This window comes from Polypterus senegalus, chromosome 3 (genome assembly GCF_016835505.1).
Source record: "Polypterus senegalus isolate Bchr_013 chromosome 3, ASM1683550v1, whole genome shotgun sequence".
NCBI classification, from domain to species: Eukaryota; Metazoa; Chordata; class Cladistia; order Polypteriformes; family Polypteridae; genus Polypterus; species Polypterus senegalus.
Window position 1 is genome coordinate 35,997,114 of NC_053156.1, and position 16,239 is coordinate 36,013,352.

Below are 16,239 nucleotides of genomic sequence, written 5' to 3' on the forward strand. Positions count from 1 at the left end.
TGTCACATAAACAGGTAATTCCTTATAAATTCACTGCTGATGTGACCATCTTTCACACTCAATGGGGGTTCCCAACTTTCTGCCAACTTCCAGCTGTTTTTTTTTCCAAATACTCCATCTGGGGAGGAGGAGGTTTGACTTCTGGTCCACTGAGTGTACTCTTATGTCTCAACTCCTGAGCCCAACCTCTCAACAGCAACTACATTTATTTATATAGCACATTTTCATACAAAAAGTAGCTCAAAGTGCTTTACATAATGAAGAAAAGAAAAATAAAAGACAAATCTGATCTGTCCCGGAGGCAAAAGAGGAGAAGGTGTTACCAACAATGACCCCCACTGATATTGTCCTGTTTACTGCAGCTATGTAGTTGTCCCATACATGCGTGTGTATGACAAAACATAGTAATACATAAATAGAGCACTATTAACTTAAAACACACAATCACTATAAGCACAGTGTGGCATCCCTTGGTCCAGACCTGAGAGGGACACACTCCTCAGGTGGCCAAGACCTGTCCAAGGGGGTGGGACTATGTTGTGAAAACAGCATAAAAGCAGCCCGGTAAGCAATGTTTGGTGCATTTCGAGAGCACTTTGGGCGTGTCTCCCAGGTTCTAGAGACCATGATGTGTGCCTGGTGGAGAGTCTAACATATGGATCTGGCCATACAGGCTCTAACCCCGGGTCAGTGGAGTTTATAAATGGACAAAAGGAGAAATCAGCTGGGACTGCATGCAGCCACTGAAGACCTGAGCAGTGTGGCGGAAGTGGGTGATAAAAGTCCTTTTAAGGGCAATCGGCATGAAACAGCTAATTACATTCCTCCTTCTCTTGCAATGCTGGGTCCTTACAATTTGAAAAACACTTCAGAATAAACCAAGAAAACTTAAAAAAATAGACATAAACAGAAACCAGGGGACGCATCCTGGCAGACATTAACACCTCCTATATATTCCAGGTAGAGAGGCAGGTTCTTCAGAACAGCATTAATTTATATGTTGCATTCATCGGCTTAGTAAGTACTGGACTTTTTCCATCTTTGTTGTGTTCTGCGGATTATGAATTTGGTACACAGACTGGCCATTTTTTGATGTTTGTTTTGCTTTCTTTGATATTTCTTTATTTGTATTAAAATGTCAAAATTTTCACTTCTTGGATTATTTTCGGATCATAGGTTTGTATGGTTTTCTCCCCCATTTAAAATCTCTCTTGAGGATTATTAAAGACTAGCAAAATACCCGCGCTTCGCAGCGGAGAGGTAGTGTGTTAAAGAAGTTATGAAAAAGAAAAGGAAACATTTTAAAAATAACGTAACATGACTGTCAATATACAGTGATTGTTTTGTGAGTGTTGCTGTCATCAAGGATTTGATTATCATTATTTCTTTCAATCAGGTTCGTATTTGCAGGATGTGTTGTGTTCAAGTTACATTCCGTGTTTGTCAACCGTTGTAAAGATATCAGGTGTCATTCATCGAAGTGTTCACTACACAAATCAGTACTCGTGAATCTAAGATGTTTAACAGGCATTCCCGGTATTAAGTTGTGGATTTGCCTGCGAATATTTAGCGGCAGCGTGTCTATGAACGTAATTTAAACTTAAGCTTTACACCTTGCTTTCCTATTGATATGTCTACAAAGGGTTGTTCATATTTAGAGGGTTGTTCCTTTCTTACTGCATCAATAAGCAGCTCGTCTTCCTTTTTATCTGAGACATCACACACTACATGCATGGGTTTACCTTTCCCAGTCCTGCAAAGTCAGTTCACATGAGCCGCTCGGAGTACATGCATCGAAGCTTCTCAGCTGTGCTTGTGCTATCTCGTGAGATCTTGCAATGTCCACGGCTTTATTTAATGTTAGCTCAGACCCGGCAATGTGTCTTCTCATTAAACTTGTATCTCGCGAATATTGTATTTGTCGTAGGCATGACAAATGCCAGCAGCAGCATGTCTGTGAATTTAATTTAAACTTTAGGTTTACACCGTGCTTTGTTTCCGCAGTAGCTGCACTTATGAATATGCTTATATGCGTCACTCGCTTCATATTCTTTTGCTGCCTTCTCAATTGTGTAATGTGTTTTTCGTTCAGTGCTCTTTGGAGCTCTTCCTTGTTCTCTGTGTACTGCATTCACAGACAGTTCACATGAGCCGCTCGGAGTACATGCGTCGAAGGTTCTCAGCTGTGCTTGTGCTATCTCGTGCAATCTCGCGATGTCCACGGCTTTAGTTAATGTTAGCTAAGACCCGGCACTTAGAAGTTTCTCTCGCACTTTCGCTGAGTTTGTGCCAAACACTAGTCTATCCCTGACCATCTCATCTTTGTTTGCATAAGCACAGTCCTTCACCCGCGAATATTTTAGTGGCAGCGTGTCTGTTGGATTGCTGCCGATGGACAGCCTTATATGGGCAGGCACTCAATTACGTGGGAGGCGTGACGATGAGGGACGCAACTCCGCCTCACACGGCGACCGAGCTGCAGGCTATGGCCGTAAATATTTACATACTGTAAGTAGGTTCCAGTTATGACCATTGTAAGTAAGCTGTAAGGATTAAGCCTTCCACATTTCAGCCTTCTGCCTACACGGGAAGTTGGAGAATTAGTGATGAGTCAGTGAGTTACTCAGTCAGTCATTTGCCTTTCATTAGTATAGATTATATTGAGGCTGGGATTTTCTTTTTTGGTGTCTTTTTGCTTGGGGGAAAGGCCCATCTAGGAAACTAGACCTCAAAGAAACCTGGGGCTAGATTTGGGAGAAGAGGACTTACAGTATTTGGTCATTCACTGGGTTTCAAGATAGGAAAGTGTTAGGCTTAATTTCAGAGGTTAAGGCCTGGTTTTGAATTTCGTAGATTGACTTGACCAGAACATCATAGCACTGGGTATTCTGCACACATACTGCAATTGCTGCCCTCTTGTTGTACTGACTGCAGCAATGTGAAATGAGAATGGAATCAACTTTGGCTGGGCCATTCAACGACGCTTCAGGTCATTGTGGTGCTGAAAGGTGAAGCGTCTCCCCAGTCTGATTTCACCTGCACTCTAGAGCTGGTTTTCTTCAAGGATCTCTCTATATTTGGCTATATTCAACATTCCCTCTATTCTGGCCGGTCTCCCTGTCCTTGCTCCTGAGAAGCATCCCATAGCATGATGCTGCCATCATTACACTTCACCGTAGGGATGATATTAGACAGGTGGTAAGCAGTGCCTGGTCGTTATTAGACATAGTGTTTGGAGTTGTTCCCAAAGAGTTCAGTTTTTGATTCATCACACCAGAGAATTGTTTTTCTCATGCTCTCAGAGTCCTTTAAATGTTGTTTGGCAAACTCCAAAAATGCTGTCATATGCCTATTAGGTAAGTGTAGCTTCTGTCTAGCCTCTCTACCATAAACACCTAATAGATGGAATGCTTCTGAGATGGTTGTCCTTCTGATAGGTTTCCTCTCCTCAGCACAAGACTTCTGAAGCTCTTCTAACTATTGGGTTCTTGGTCGCCTCTCTGAACAAAGTGCTTCTTGCAAGGTTACTCAGTTTAGTCAGATAACCAACTTTAGGAGCAGTTCTGGTGGCTCTAAACATCATCCATTTCACAATTATTGAGGCCATAATGCTCCTGGGGTCATGTTAAGCTTTAGAAATGGTTTTATCCCCTTAACCAGTTCTATGCCTCCCTGCAATTTGAATGTGGAGGTCTACAAAGAGTTTCTTAGCCTTCTTACATGCAGTGTGAATTGTTGGACCTTATAATACACAGGTGTGTACCTTTCCTATTGATGTCCGATCAATTCAGTGTGCCACAGATGGACTCCAATCACGTTCTAGACACATCTCAATGAGAATTAAAACAAACTGGATTTTGTATTTAGTAGATTATTTGGGTCAGAACTTCATAAGACAGAACACCCAGCAAACATGCAGGGGTTGCTACCAGTTGTACCAATTGCACTAAGTAGCAGCAGTTTGAAATGATAATGGAATCAGGAGATAGGAGCTTGTAATATAAACTAGCCAAGGTCAAAACCAGAAAATCAAGAATCAAAGCTCAGAGTGAGAAATCCAAAATGTAGCTAAAGGGTATAGAAAGAGAATTATAAATCAGTAAAATACTTTGCAAACAAAGCCAAGATGTAAACCAAAAGATAGACGGTCATTGCAGTGGCGGACTTAGGTATCGGTGACATGGGTAGTCACCCAGGGCAGCATTTGGCTGGGGGTGCCACAGGACACCCTCATCAAAAAATTTTGAATGGTGGTTATTGGCTGAGCTGGGCAATCCATTAAGGGCACTTTTTTAAGAAAGTTAAGAGGCACATGCAGATACAAAGGGTTACATGCGCTGTAAATTCTGCATGGGGCACCAGTTGTGTAGCTGAATTGGCATACGTTCTGGACACCGATAAGGATCTGTTTCATCAAAGTCTAGTAAAACTGTTTGTGCACCATTTATAAAAGCTATGGGTTGTGTGCTCCGTACATTCCGTGATGCCATTCATGTGGGGCATGTGCTTCGGACACCTTTTCGTCGATGTCTCATGTTGCATTCGCATGCTCTCCGACAGACTGCAATTTTGAGTTGTTGAGTCAGAAATATCAAGTGAACACTCTACAAAATTGGAATTACAACTCAGACAAGCTACCCGAATTGACCTAGTTGTTACGTAATGTTGACCTTTTACCTTAATCATTATAACCTGGTCAACTCGAAATGTTTTTTGGAAGCGAAACATATTCACTACGTTTATTTTGTTCTTTATTCCCATAAAAAGGCCATGTACCTTAAATTGCTTTCTATCGGCAGACCAAGTAACAAACCAACATCGATGTCATGGTTTTACGAATAGTCTGATCGGAAACCCATCCGAAGTGGGAAGATGATATATCACAACTTGGAGTTCTGAATAGTCTGAGAGAACATGAACAGAGCAGAAAACTACCTGCTGTGGACACTGACGGGCAGAAAAATCCCCATATGGGCTACAACTGGCAGTAGGTCCATGTGTTTCTGCTCTGCTTTGTGCTGGTCATCTCCTTCTGCTGGCACAGTGCTCATGGACCCTAGAGATCTCCTGCAAGACATCTGGCTGCCCTGCACCACCCTGGCAGTCCTCTTGCCCTTCAGGTGCTTATGCTTTTTTTTCCAATGAGCCATCACAGGGACACAGTTGGATACATGTTAAGGGTGATTTTTGCGCAAACGTTAGGAAGTTTTTCTTCACACTGAGAACAAAGGGCACATGGAATAAGCTACCAAGTAATGTGGTAGACAGTGGGACCTTCAAAATTTAACTTGATTTTCTTTTGGAGGACTTAAGTGAATAGGACTGACGAGCTTTGTTGGGCTAAATGCCCTGTTTCTGTCAAAGATTTCCTACTGTTTAAATCAAAATTGGCAATGATGCTGTAGTTAGCAAAACAGCACATTTCTTCCTAAAAGGTTGAATAAATAAATGAGTGAATGAATGTTGTGGAAAATCACAAACTACTAAAAGCCTGCCCAGCCAGTACTGTGGATTTGCTCATTCTTAATTTACACAGAAAACGCTGGCTGGTCAATTAACTTTTAACGCTCGGGTTGCTGTGGGCTATTTTGGGCACAGGGACTGACAGCCACCAGCATGAAGATGGCAGGTGAAGTAAACAGACTCCACCTCTCCAGCTGACCAAATGGTGCAGTCAGGCATGGCACCTGGGCTCAGCAACTGCAGCTGTCAGAGGATTTGGTGACAAGGCACTCAAGGAAGGTGACATGACGGCGGGGGGTTTGGGGTCTTGCAGCCATGTGCTTTAGAATGGTGGAGAAGAGCAAATAATTAAATTTTCATTTGGCCAAGTACGTCTGAATCACACAGGCAAATCACTTAATGAACGGGTAGACATGACATAACGTTCTGAATCTGCTTATTCTATATGAGGGCTATGGGCTGTGCCATCCCTAGAAGGAGCAATTTAACCAGAGCAAACCCCCTGACCCCATGTCCATTATTGACATATCAATAAGTGTTAAGTATGTGTGCGGAAAAAAGGAATAAAACATAAATGTTTAATGATATCTGATTAGGTTCAGACGGATGTACACTTCTGCAGTAGAAATAACAAGAAATGGTCAATTTTTATGTATTATTAATAAGAAGAGTGAATTCTGGGCATGAAACATATGGATGATGAAATGCTATCTGCACATTGTGAGTCAATAAAATATCAACATCATTGATGCAAAATATAATACTTATTTGCAAAGAATTACAGATTATTTTCATAATTTGAATTTCTTAATTTACATGACAAGAACCTCCGCTTTCTTGACTTCAGAAAGCATTTGATAAGGTGCCACATTAGAGGTTGGGTGTCATACTAAAAGAAGTAGAAGTTCAGGGTGTTGTTTGTAGATGAGTTATTATGGGAGGTACCCTATCAGAACTGTCTGACGCTAAAAGTGGCGTTGAACAGGGGTAAGTGCTAGTGCTGCTGCTATTTTTAATATATATATAGTATAAATGATTGGGATAGGAATATAAGTGACAAGCTGGATATGTTTTCAGATGATACCAAGATAAGTGAATTGGCAGATAATCTCAGATCTGTTCTTTCATTACAGAGGGACCTGGACAGCATACAGGCTTGGGCAGGATTTGTGTCAGAAAAAATTTTATGTCAGTAAATGTAAAGTGCTACATGTAGGAAGTATAAATGTTAGGTTTGAACACTGAATGGGGGGGTCTGAAAAATCTAAAGTACACTTTATGAGAAGGATTTAGGAGTCCTATTGGACTCAACACTATCAATTGCCAGACAGTGTTCAGAAAACATTAATGTTAGGTTATATAGCACCTTGATGTTTAGGGTACTCATCTGGAGTCCTGTGTGCAGTTTTGGTCTCTGGGCTACAAAAAGGACATAGCAGCACTAGAGAAGAGCGACTAGGCTGATTAGAGAACTACAGGGAATACATTATGAGGAAAGATTAAAAGAGATGAGCCTTTACAGTTTAAGGAACAGAAGATTAAGAGGCGACATGATTGAAGTGTTTAAAATCATGAAGGGAATTAGTACAGTGGATCGAGTCTGTGACTTTAAAATGAGTTCATCAAAAAGTATAAGTTCGGTATTTTTCAAGTCAAAGCTATTTCTTCACAAATGTGGTACATATGCATGTCCCACGTGAACTTATGCTCTAAAGTTAAGCGTTTTTATACATGTTTTGTAATGGATGCCATGGAGTATGAGGTGCCACCAGAAAATAAAAGTCTAAAATCTTACTGAATACGTCCACTTTGAAGCAGCAAAAGTTTCAACATAGGAAAATGTACATTTTGTGATTCTGAAGTTTGCGATAAAGAAAGGGAACTGGCATTAATCATGTTTTTGCATATTCCCGGTACACTTCTCTCGAGGTAAGGAGGCTGTTTGCTTGCATGATAGTAGTGACTTTCTGGGAGTAATTCTCACATAAATGCGGAAGTAAATCAACATGATACCAAGCAGATGACATGAACAGTTTACTGTGATTTTGTCTTTTGAGAGGAAACCGTGTCCCTGGGGGGGTGAAAGAAAGACAAGTACTGAGGTAGCACACAGAGCTGGTCCTTTTTGCAAATGGCTTAATCTCAAAATATTGGTGTTTTTTTTTGGTTCAAAAATGACATGCATAAGATATTTTACAAGGTGTGTATAATCTCAAGATATGGCACAATATTTGACAACTTTTATGGCTGCTAAAATGGATGTAATTGTTAAGATTTTGTTTTCAGGTCAAGCCCCATGCCACACGGCTTTCATTATGAAATGCTAGCACAGGCTATATATATTTTTTTTATTTTTTTAAAAACTGTTAACTTTAGAACACAATTTTGTGTGACAAACAATGTATACCATGTCAGTGACTTGAAAAATACTGAACTCATCCTTTAAACTGACTTTATTCAACATGAGCATGTTTTAAAGGCTATATGTATCTGACTTATACGTATGTTACATTAAGAAGTATAACTTATGTAGAAACAATATAAATGGTGTGCATGGGAGGCAGCTAAAGGGCTCAAAAGATTGTAATTCCTGATCAGACCAGGGGGTGGCAGAGTGCATTAATCCTTTCTCTTGTCTCCCCGCAGACCAAATGCAGGAAAAATTCTGCCTGGCTCACATGAAGACGTCACTTCCGGATCCACCTTCCATGAAGCCGCAGCCCAATTACATCATTTCCGGTTCCGGTCCCAAGACCCCTCCTCTTCCTGTTGTCTAACTGTATATCCGCCATGTTTACTCACCTGTGCAGTTCTGTTTTGAACTCTTGTCGGTAAAAACCGTGTTCTCAACCTTTTTTTGCATTTTGCAGCCAATTCTCAAAAGTATACGGGAGGCTGTCAACAAACCTCTTTGTGCGTCAAGGCTTGATTATTTACCACAGTGGATTTCCTATATTTAAATACCTGCACCGCTCAACAAAAAGTGATTTCTAATACATACTGTTATTACCCAATTACCTTAGGAAGACATTACTCAATATAATCATGTTATTTGTCATGTCACGTTATAATAAATCACGTTTTTAAGATTTATCACAATATTCATCTTACCAAAATATGAATACCACTTGAAAAATTAAATGGTTTATTTTAATTAAAAGCATGTTATTTGATTTTTAAGTTGTTAACTGCCACCTACCCCTTGGGACCAGTGCTGAAATCTGCTTGCTGTCTTTATGGAGTCTGAACTTTTGGTTCTCCTTGTGGACTCAGTTTTTTCTCTGCATAGTCTGGTTTAATCCTACTGGTTTTGCTCAATTGGCCTGGTGTGGGGGACTTTGCACAGGGATCAACTGGTATCCTACCCACCAAGGCCTTGCACACAGCGCTACTCAGATAGCTGTTGGCCCCCCACAGACTCTAACACAACTGGACTGTCAGGTTTGATGATGACACAGCTGTGGTAGGTCTGATCTCTAACAACAATGAGCAGGCTTACCTGAATGAAATGGAGAGTCTGTCACACGGGAGTCAGAACAACAGTCTACTTGTGAATGTGAGCAAAAGACAAAAGAGCTGACTGTAGACTTTTGGAGAAAACTGCAAGGGCACTACCACCTCCTCAGTATTAAGAGGACTCAGGCAGACAGGGTGCACAGTTTTAGATACTTCAGTGCTCAGATCACAGAGGGAATGACCTGATCCAAGCACATCTTTACCATCTCAGATGTCTCACGGATTATAGGCTGTCCCCTCAGTTACTAAAGAACTTCAACACAACCACCATAGAAAGTATCCTAACAGGAAAATAACACTCATTGTTTTGGGAACAGCATACAGCAGGACCACAAGGCTCTGTAGATAGTGATGCAGTCAGCTGAATACAACGTTGTTGATGTTCATTGTCGAACTCCCAGAACATCTACACCAAGCAATGTTGGACCAGGGCAAAGAAAATGATCATACATAACAGCCAACTGAACAATGGCCTCTCCTCTGTGCTTTGGTCAGGTAAACACTATGGCTGTCTATCGCCCACTTCAAGAGACTGAGTAGGATCTGCTGTCTGCACTCCATCTGCATCTGGAAGAAGGACAGAGTTACATAAAGTTAATTTTTTTACATTAAGTTTAAGTTATGTATTCATGCATTATCTATGACATATTTCTATAATTATAATATAAAGTATACTCATTTATTCAGGTAACACAAGTTTTTTATTGATATTTATTAAGTCATGTACTATGTATTGTCCTTTTACATTCTACTTAATTCACAGTCTCAGAGCTTAGCAACTAAATATTGTACTGTGTGGATAAATGTATGCGATAAATAAAATTTGATTTGAATTAATAATACCTCCAAAATAAATATATTTCTAAAATAAAAAATAATTAATGCACATAGATAGCTAGATAGAGTACCTATAAAAAGTATTCACCCCTTCTTGAAAAGTGTTCACATTTCATAGTTACACAACATTGAATCACAGTAGATTCAGATTGCTTGAAACTGATCAACAGAAAAACATGTTTTAATGTCAAAGTGAAAACAATTCAATTTTATTATCCCAAGGGTGAAATTTCATTTGTCAGCAGGTTTTATGGACAGACCACAACATAACATTAAAAACACATCAACAAAGAACACAGCCATCAAACATAAACTTAGTGCAATAAATCTAATATAGCGTGAAGCAATTACGGAAAAACGTTAGATCAAACACATTACGCATAAAAATTAGACCAACATTTACACTTGCCTAATGATTGACACAAATGATAGTTGTTCATCCTATAATTTAAGCCTGCACAAGTTTATTAAAGTGGAACTTACTTTGACGATTAATAGCAGTGGGAAGAAAAGAATTTGAACCTGCTGCTTTTTTTACACTTGGAACCTTCAACCTGTGACCTGATGGCAACAACTCAAATTGAAAATGTAGTGGGTGAGTCCTGTCTGACGGAACGCAATCTCTTTCTGTAGTAATTACTAACTAAACAGGTCTGTCAGACTGGACTGTTGAGACCTTCTCATTTTGCTTCTCTAGTTTACAATTTAACTTTTGTTGCTGACGTATTCGACATTTGGCCAGCAGAACAAAACTAAGCACAGACTTAGTAGAAGACTTTCAAAAGATTGACATAACGGTGAGACTCGCAATAAAAACATTCGGCTTCATTAGGCAGTAGAGGTGCTCTTTTTTACAGATGGCTTCTATATGTTGATTATAAGTCAGTTTTGAGTCTATGAATCCACCCAGATGTTTCTAACTTTCAACAATAGAAAAGACTCATCACGCGAGTTAACAAAATCATCCACCACTGAACCATGACTGGTTTCAATCTCACTCAGTAGATTTACAATCATTGAGTCATCAAAACACTTTAAGATGAACCTGTTTTCAGATTTACTGTGACAACCAGATTTGAAAGAACATACTCTTGGATTGGGACCATGTGTTTGAGGACAGCATGTCAGATAGAAAACCATTTAACTTTAATTCATTGAGTCCTGCTTGTTAAAGAGTTAATCAATTACCCTAAACTAAAATCTTTTATAAGCCTCTATCCAAGAAGGTTGGGTTGGAGGTTGTTTAAAAGCTGAGTCTTGATGCCAACCAAATGGTTATACAACAGATGAAGCAAAGTGACATTGGTGTCCTCTATCCACCTATTAGTCTGGAAGGAAAACTGAAATTGATCTAATAAACCCTGAGTATTATCTGTCAGCTACTTCTTTGTAAGTTTTTCTAATGATTTCAGCGATATCAGAGCCACTGGGCTGAAGTCATTTAAGGTTTTAGTTACTGGAAATACCATAGTCGGTGTCCATTGCTTTGGAAGCTCCTGCTGTTCTAATGACAATGTAAAAATAAAGTAAAATAAATTGAGCTGCGCTGCTCTGCACAAACTTTCAAGAGTCTTCAACTAAGATGGGTTGGTCCGGGACTTTTATTTGTTTTTAATTTTCTAAAATGTTCCTTACAGCCTTTAGAACAACAATTCCCTCCCCTTTATCCAAAACCATCTGCATCTAACTGAGCACTTGCTCTGTGAAATTAAACTGTTCAGATCTCAAGCAATTTTTAATATAAATCCATTAGCCAAATCAGAGCTGGAGTTAAAACCAGAAGCCTTTACATGCTTCTTATTTTTGACTGAAGATGGCCAGCTAAGACTTTGTAGTAGTTGGAGGCATGGTGTAGTGGTTAGGACTCGGCGACACGTGCTTGTTGGGTTAATTCCTACCACAGGACCAATTTTGGAACCTCAGAAAATCACTTAATCTTTATGTGCAGATTAAAGCTTGGATTGAAACAATAGATAAACATCCTAATCTTGTACAACGCTTTGCCATAATTCGGTAATAGGATTGCTCTTTTAAAAATGTACTACAAATATTGTATTATTATACTGTAGTGAAACTATACATTCAATTAATCTAATAGTTCCTAAAGTCATCATATTCACACATATAGCAAAGATTTAAAATGTGGTTGAAGATATTCACATACCTTACTTAACCATAAGCCGTTAAAAAACTATTAAATTGTGCGATTATTTTAAACATTATTATAAAATACATTTCCATAAATTATGAGGTCCTATAATGAATACTTCAACACCTTCTTTCCTCGTTCTTTATTCTCAATGTGTTTACTAGTCTTGCCTGCGATTAAAACAGCGTGTAGAAAAAATGTGGAGAAATCCACTTGATTGACGAGCAGAGTAACCAACAGCTTTATAGTATATCGTAAATGACGAAACATAACCCTTCCCGATGGGGCAGGTTTAAACTGCAGACGCCGATTGTTTCACAAAAATCACCCAATACATTCGTCGTATGGGCGTGCGAGACCAAGGATCTTTGGCTTCAATTGGACATGAAGAGTGCCTTTCAGCTTTAAAGGCTGGCAAATGGCGCAATTCAGGTGCAGGGGTGTGGTGGGTAGGGTCGAGTGTGATCCTCCGGCAAAGGAAAGAGATCACGGTTTGATGGCCAGGGACAGCCGCCAATTAAATGTAAGATTAAAAGTGACTGGCAGCCAATTTGACCAAAAGAAAAGGCGCAAGTCGCGGATATGGGGCGGGATTTAGCTCCGCCTAGACTCGACGAGGAGGAGGTCTCGTGAGAAGTGGGGAGTCCCCGGTAGAATCACTTAATGTCTCACTCTCGTGGCGTGCGTCTCGGAGGAGAGGAGGTGCTGTAACGGCATTAAACAGCAGCGGTGCAGCTTGGCGGCTGGGGGTGGGGGGAAAGCGAGTGCGGTGGAGACCCTTCTACTTCAATAGCATTGTAACGTAAAACGGGGATAAATACGCGGTTCAGGGTTCACCGCCTGGAAGTGCACGCTGGAACCTCTTGTTTAAGGAACGGCTTGTCAAGTGGCGTATTCATGAATCTCATTTGAAGGCATCGCGGCCGGATTCAGTCTCCCTATCTGGAACCCCGTTCCTTTTCGACTGCGGCATTCATTGAGTAGCGACCCTGGAAGTCAACAGGAGACCGAGGAGCAGCAGCGATAGCAGCGGCGCAGGTCGAAGAGTCAAGCTGGGGTCCCCCGGACGGAGTCGTAGCGGCTGCCGATAGCATGGACGGTCTGGCCGTAGAAGTCCGCGGCTCCAACGGAGCCTTCTATAGGGTAAGTCAGGGAAGGCGGGACCGGGATATTGATGGAAGGAAGAGGAGGGCTGGGTATCTTATGGTATAAGTATGTAGGGGGGTGGGGGCGCATTTTCAGAAATTCACAAAAGGGGGCTAAGTTGTAATATCCGTGGGTCCGGTTGGTCTCGCTTCAGCCCATCACATCCACCCTTCCTTCCTCCTGAGGTAGAAGTGCGGGGACGAGATGGGGCCATAGAGGCTACTCTACCGCTTTACGCCGTGATACATTTTTAATGTATTTTAAAAAGTAGCCTAGATGGTGGAAATAGACGCCGGCGAATTGGAGGCCTTTTGCATCGCGTCCACCAAGCGATTGCTGTTTTGACGGTATACACGCGGGGGAAACGATTGTGCCTGACGGGGTCCGTCAAAGGCTCGCCTCGACCATATTAGCCTTCCAGGCCTCACATGAGCGAGCAATGCACCTAAGGCATCTTATCAGTTAAACCACGGGGTCAGGACCCCCATATGATTGTCCTGCTTTTGAGGTCGACCGCACCATGCGGTTTCCAGGCTTAATTCAGTTGAAGCTTCCGTAGAAGAGTAACTGAGGCCTGTCTTGTTCTTTTATGGCTGGCTTTGACTCCCGTATTTTTTAATTACATTTTACTCTTAAACTGCGAGTCTCTTTCTCCTCCTGATTAAGAGAAACTCTCTACTGAGTAGATCTAGTGATTTATTTAGAAAAACAAATGGGGGGTGTTAATTTATCTTATTCCATACCCAACATGAAAACCCCCCTTTCCGACCCTATGCTGGTTGTTTGGTTGGTGGGTAAGGGTTACACCACCCAATAAGTCTATCCCATAAATGTCATACATCTGACTAATGTGTATTTTGGGGTTTTCCTTTTTTTTTTATTTTATTTTTTACCAGCAGGTGCAATGTCAGCAGTGTTTTGGGGAGTCTGAGGCTCAAATAAGAAAAAAAAAGCAATTACCTCTTACCTAGCACAAGTGCCCAGAAATCGGAGACTGATAAAGCTTTTGAAGACTTCTTGGGTGGAAAATGAACCTGTGTTTTTCCTTTAGAGAGTTCTAGGGAACTAAGATATATATCAGCATTCTCCGATTCAGGACTAGGTACAACCCTTGTTTAGTCAGTGTTTTGTAGGACATCTTGATGTACCCTTTGAAGTGTTTGTTCAGAGAGTTTTTGCCCTAAGTTCGGCTCAAGGCATAGTAAGTTAACTGCTAGCCAAAGCCAAATTCTGTGGGTGAAAAGTTTCCTGTGTCTGAAAAATTTCCTTTCTGGTGTCCTCTTGTAGTGAGAAGTCAAGCAAAATGACACTCTTAATTGGCTTACTGGAAAGATTACAATATGCAAGCTATTGGCAACTTTGGTCCCTTCAGGCAATATCTTGAGGTGCCTTTAAACCTTACATATTGTAATCTCTTTAGTAAGTCAATAAAAGATGTCATTTTGATTCACTTCTCACTACATCCATAATAGCTAATATGGTACAACACCCAAGTACTGGTATCCTCTTGCAGAGTTCATTGTTGCCAGTTCAGGGTGCCCTCTGATAACTTGGGAACACTTGCATGGCATGAGCCCACTCCCCTCCTTAAGGGGACATGCTTCTTTAGTAGATTCATGACTGTTTACTCTTAATTGAGCACACACACTCCTGTGCATGCATGCGTACACTTGCAGTTGCTCATATCAGGTTGATGTAAAGTATTAAAGTGAACTGCGATGGGACAGGATACTGGACTGTCTATATCAGTCTTGGTTGTAGTAGGATGAAGTAGACGGGTTTCTGACCTACTAGATTATTTGTATGTCTAAGTATTTGTATCTGGTGCAATTGCCATGCTTAGGGAGATCAACATTTTATTTTTTTTTACCCTCCCAGAGTAGTAGTGCTCTTTATGGTATTTGGGTTCTCTGAATGTTTCATACATGTGCTTGAATTTAAGATTGGTCTGATGACACATGTCATGTAGATGTAAGTATGGAAGGTTGTTAGGGGTATTGGGATTCCCAGTTTCTATTAAAAATTAGGCAGTGAGTGGCAGGGCTTCATTCTCTCATTATAACATTAGAGTATCCTTAATAAACATCAACTTTGACTGTCTTTAGTTTTAAATGGCCCATTACCTGTTAATTTTGTTTTTCCTATTTTCTTATTGAAGAACGGTGTCTGGTTCGCACCATTGGTGGAGTTTCCGTCTTTTGGAACTCCACTAGTCTTTAGCCCCTTGGGAGAAGTGGGACCCTTACTCGAAGAAAACTAGATTGGATTGTTTAAACTGTACACATCTTTACCAATTTAGAAGCAATGGGCTATGGCAAGCACTAATCAAAGTCAGATGTCCTAATAAACCATATGAATGGAGCTCAACCTGTATGAATGCTCTGCCCACTGACATGTGATGTCCGACGTCATTTTAGGAGGATTATGTTGATAAAGGAATTTTGAAGACGGTGTAATCTGCAAATGTACCTTTTGGGTTTTCTTCTGAGCCTCAGATATTTCCTGGGCCTCAGCCACAATTGTTAGAATTATCCAGTTGCCACCATGCACTCTGTTTAGGGCTTGAAATTGGGGGGAATCCTCTTTTTAAGCTTAACACAAAAGGAGATTTCAGATTCTGGGGTGAAAGTGTTTATAGCACTTTGAGCTTAATATTTCATTCTTTCTAATGTTTGCAGTAGCTTTATAGAACGGTAGATACTTATCAGCCAGTCATTCAGTTAAACCTATTTCTGATATCTTAACATGAAATAATTCTTAAATTTTGCATGTAGAGAGTTCAATTCATGTTTTTGCCAAAACACTGACTTGCTGAGGAAGTATTGCAAAAATCTAGAGAATGTAAACTATACTGAGAAAAATACATATTTTTAATTCATACCCTACTGTTTTTCCCTGTTAGACTATAATATTCTGCAACTTTAAGACAGTTGAGCATTCAATATGAATGAATGTTGTTAATTTAAGAGATTTGACATTTAAATGCACATTTTTAGCTTAGGTGGCAAAGTAGTGCTGATTAGTACAGCCACTTTACTGATTTACTTTACTGATTGATTTCTCAATACAGCCACAAATTGGCAGCTGTTGGTTAGCCAAATAAAAAAAAATAAAAAAAGACAAATCTG

At 40.4% G+C, this 16,239-nt stretch overlaps 1 protein-coding gene across 3 annotated transcripts in view; it reads left to right on the forward strand.

Annotated features, from left to right (window-relative positions):
- The first annotated feature begins 12,600 nt into the window (after positions 1 to 12,600).
- Positions 12,601 to 16,239, forward strand: part of fxr2 (fragile X mental retardation, autosomal homolog 2) — a 110,986-nt gene continuing 107,347 nt past the window's right edge. For 2 of the 3 annotated variants that reach the window (XM_039746938.1, XM_039746940.1), the window contains exon 1: positions 12,601 to 13,108. In XM_039746938.1, the coding sequence (XP_039602872.1) occupies positions 13,058 to 13,108 (51 nt within the window). In that variant the 5' untranslated portion in view covers positions 12,601 to 13,057. The remainder of the gene's footprint in view (positions 13,109 to 16,239) is intronic. The other variant, XM_039746939.1, reaches the window with a different exon arrangement.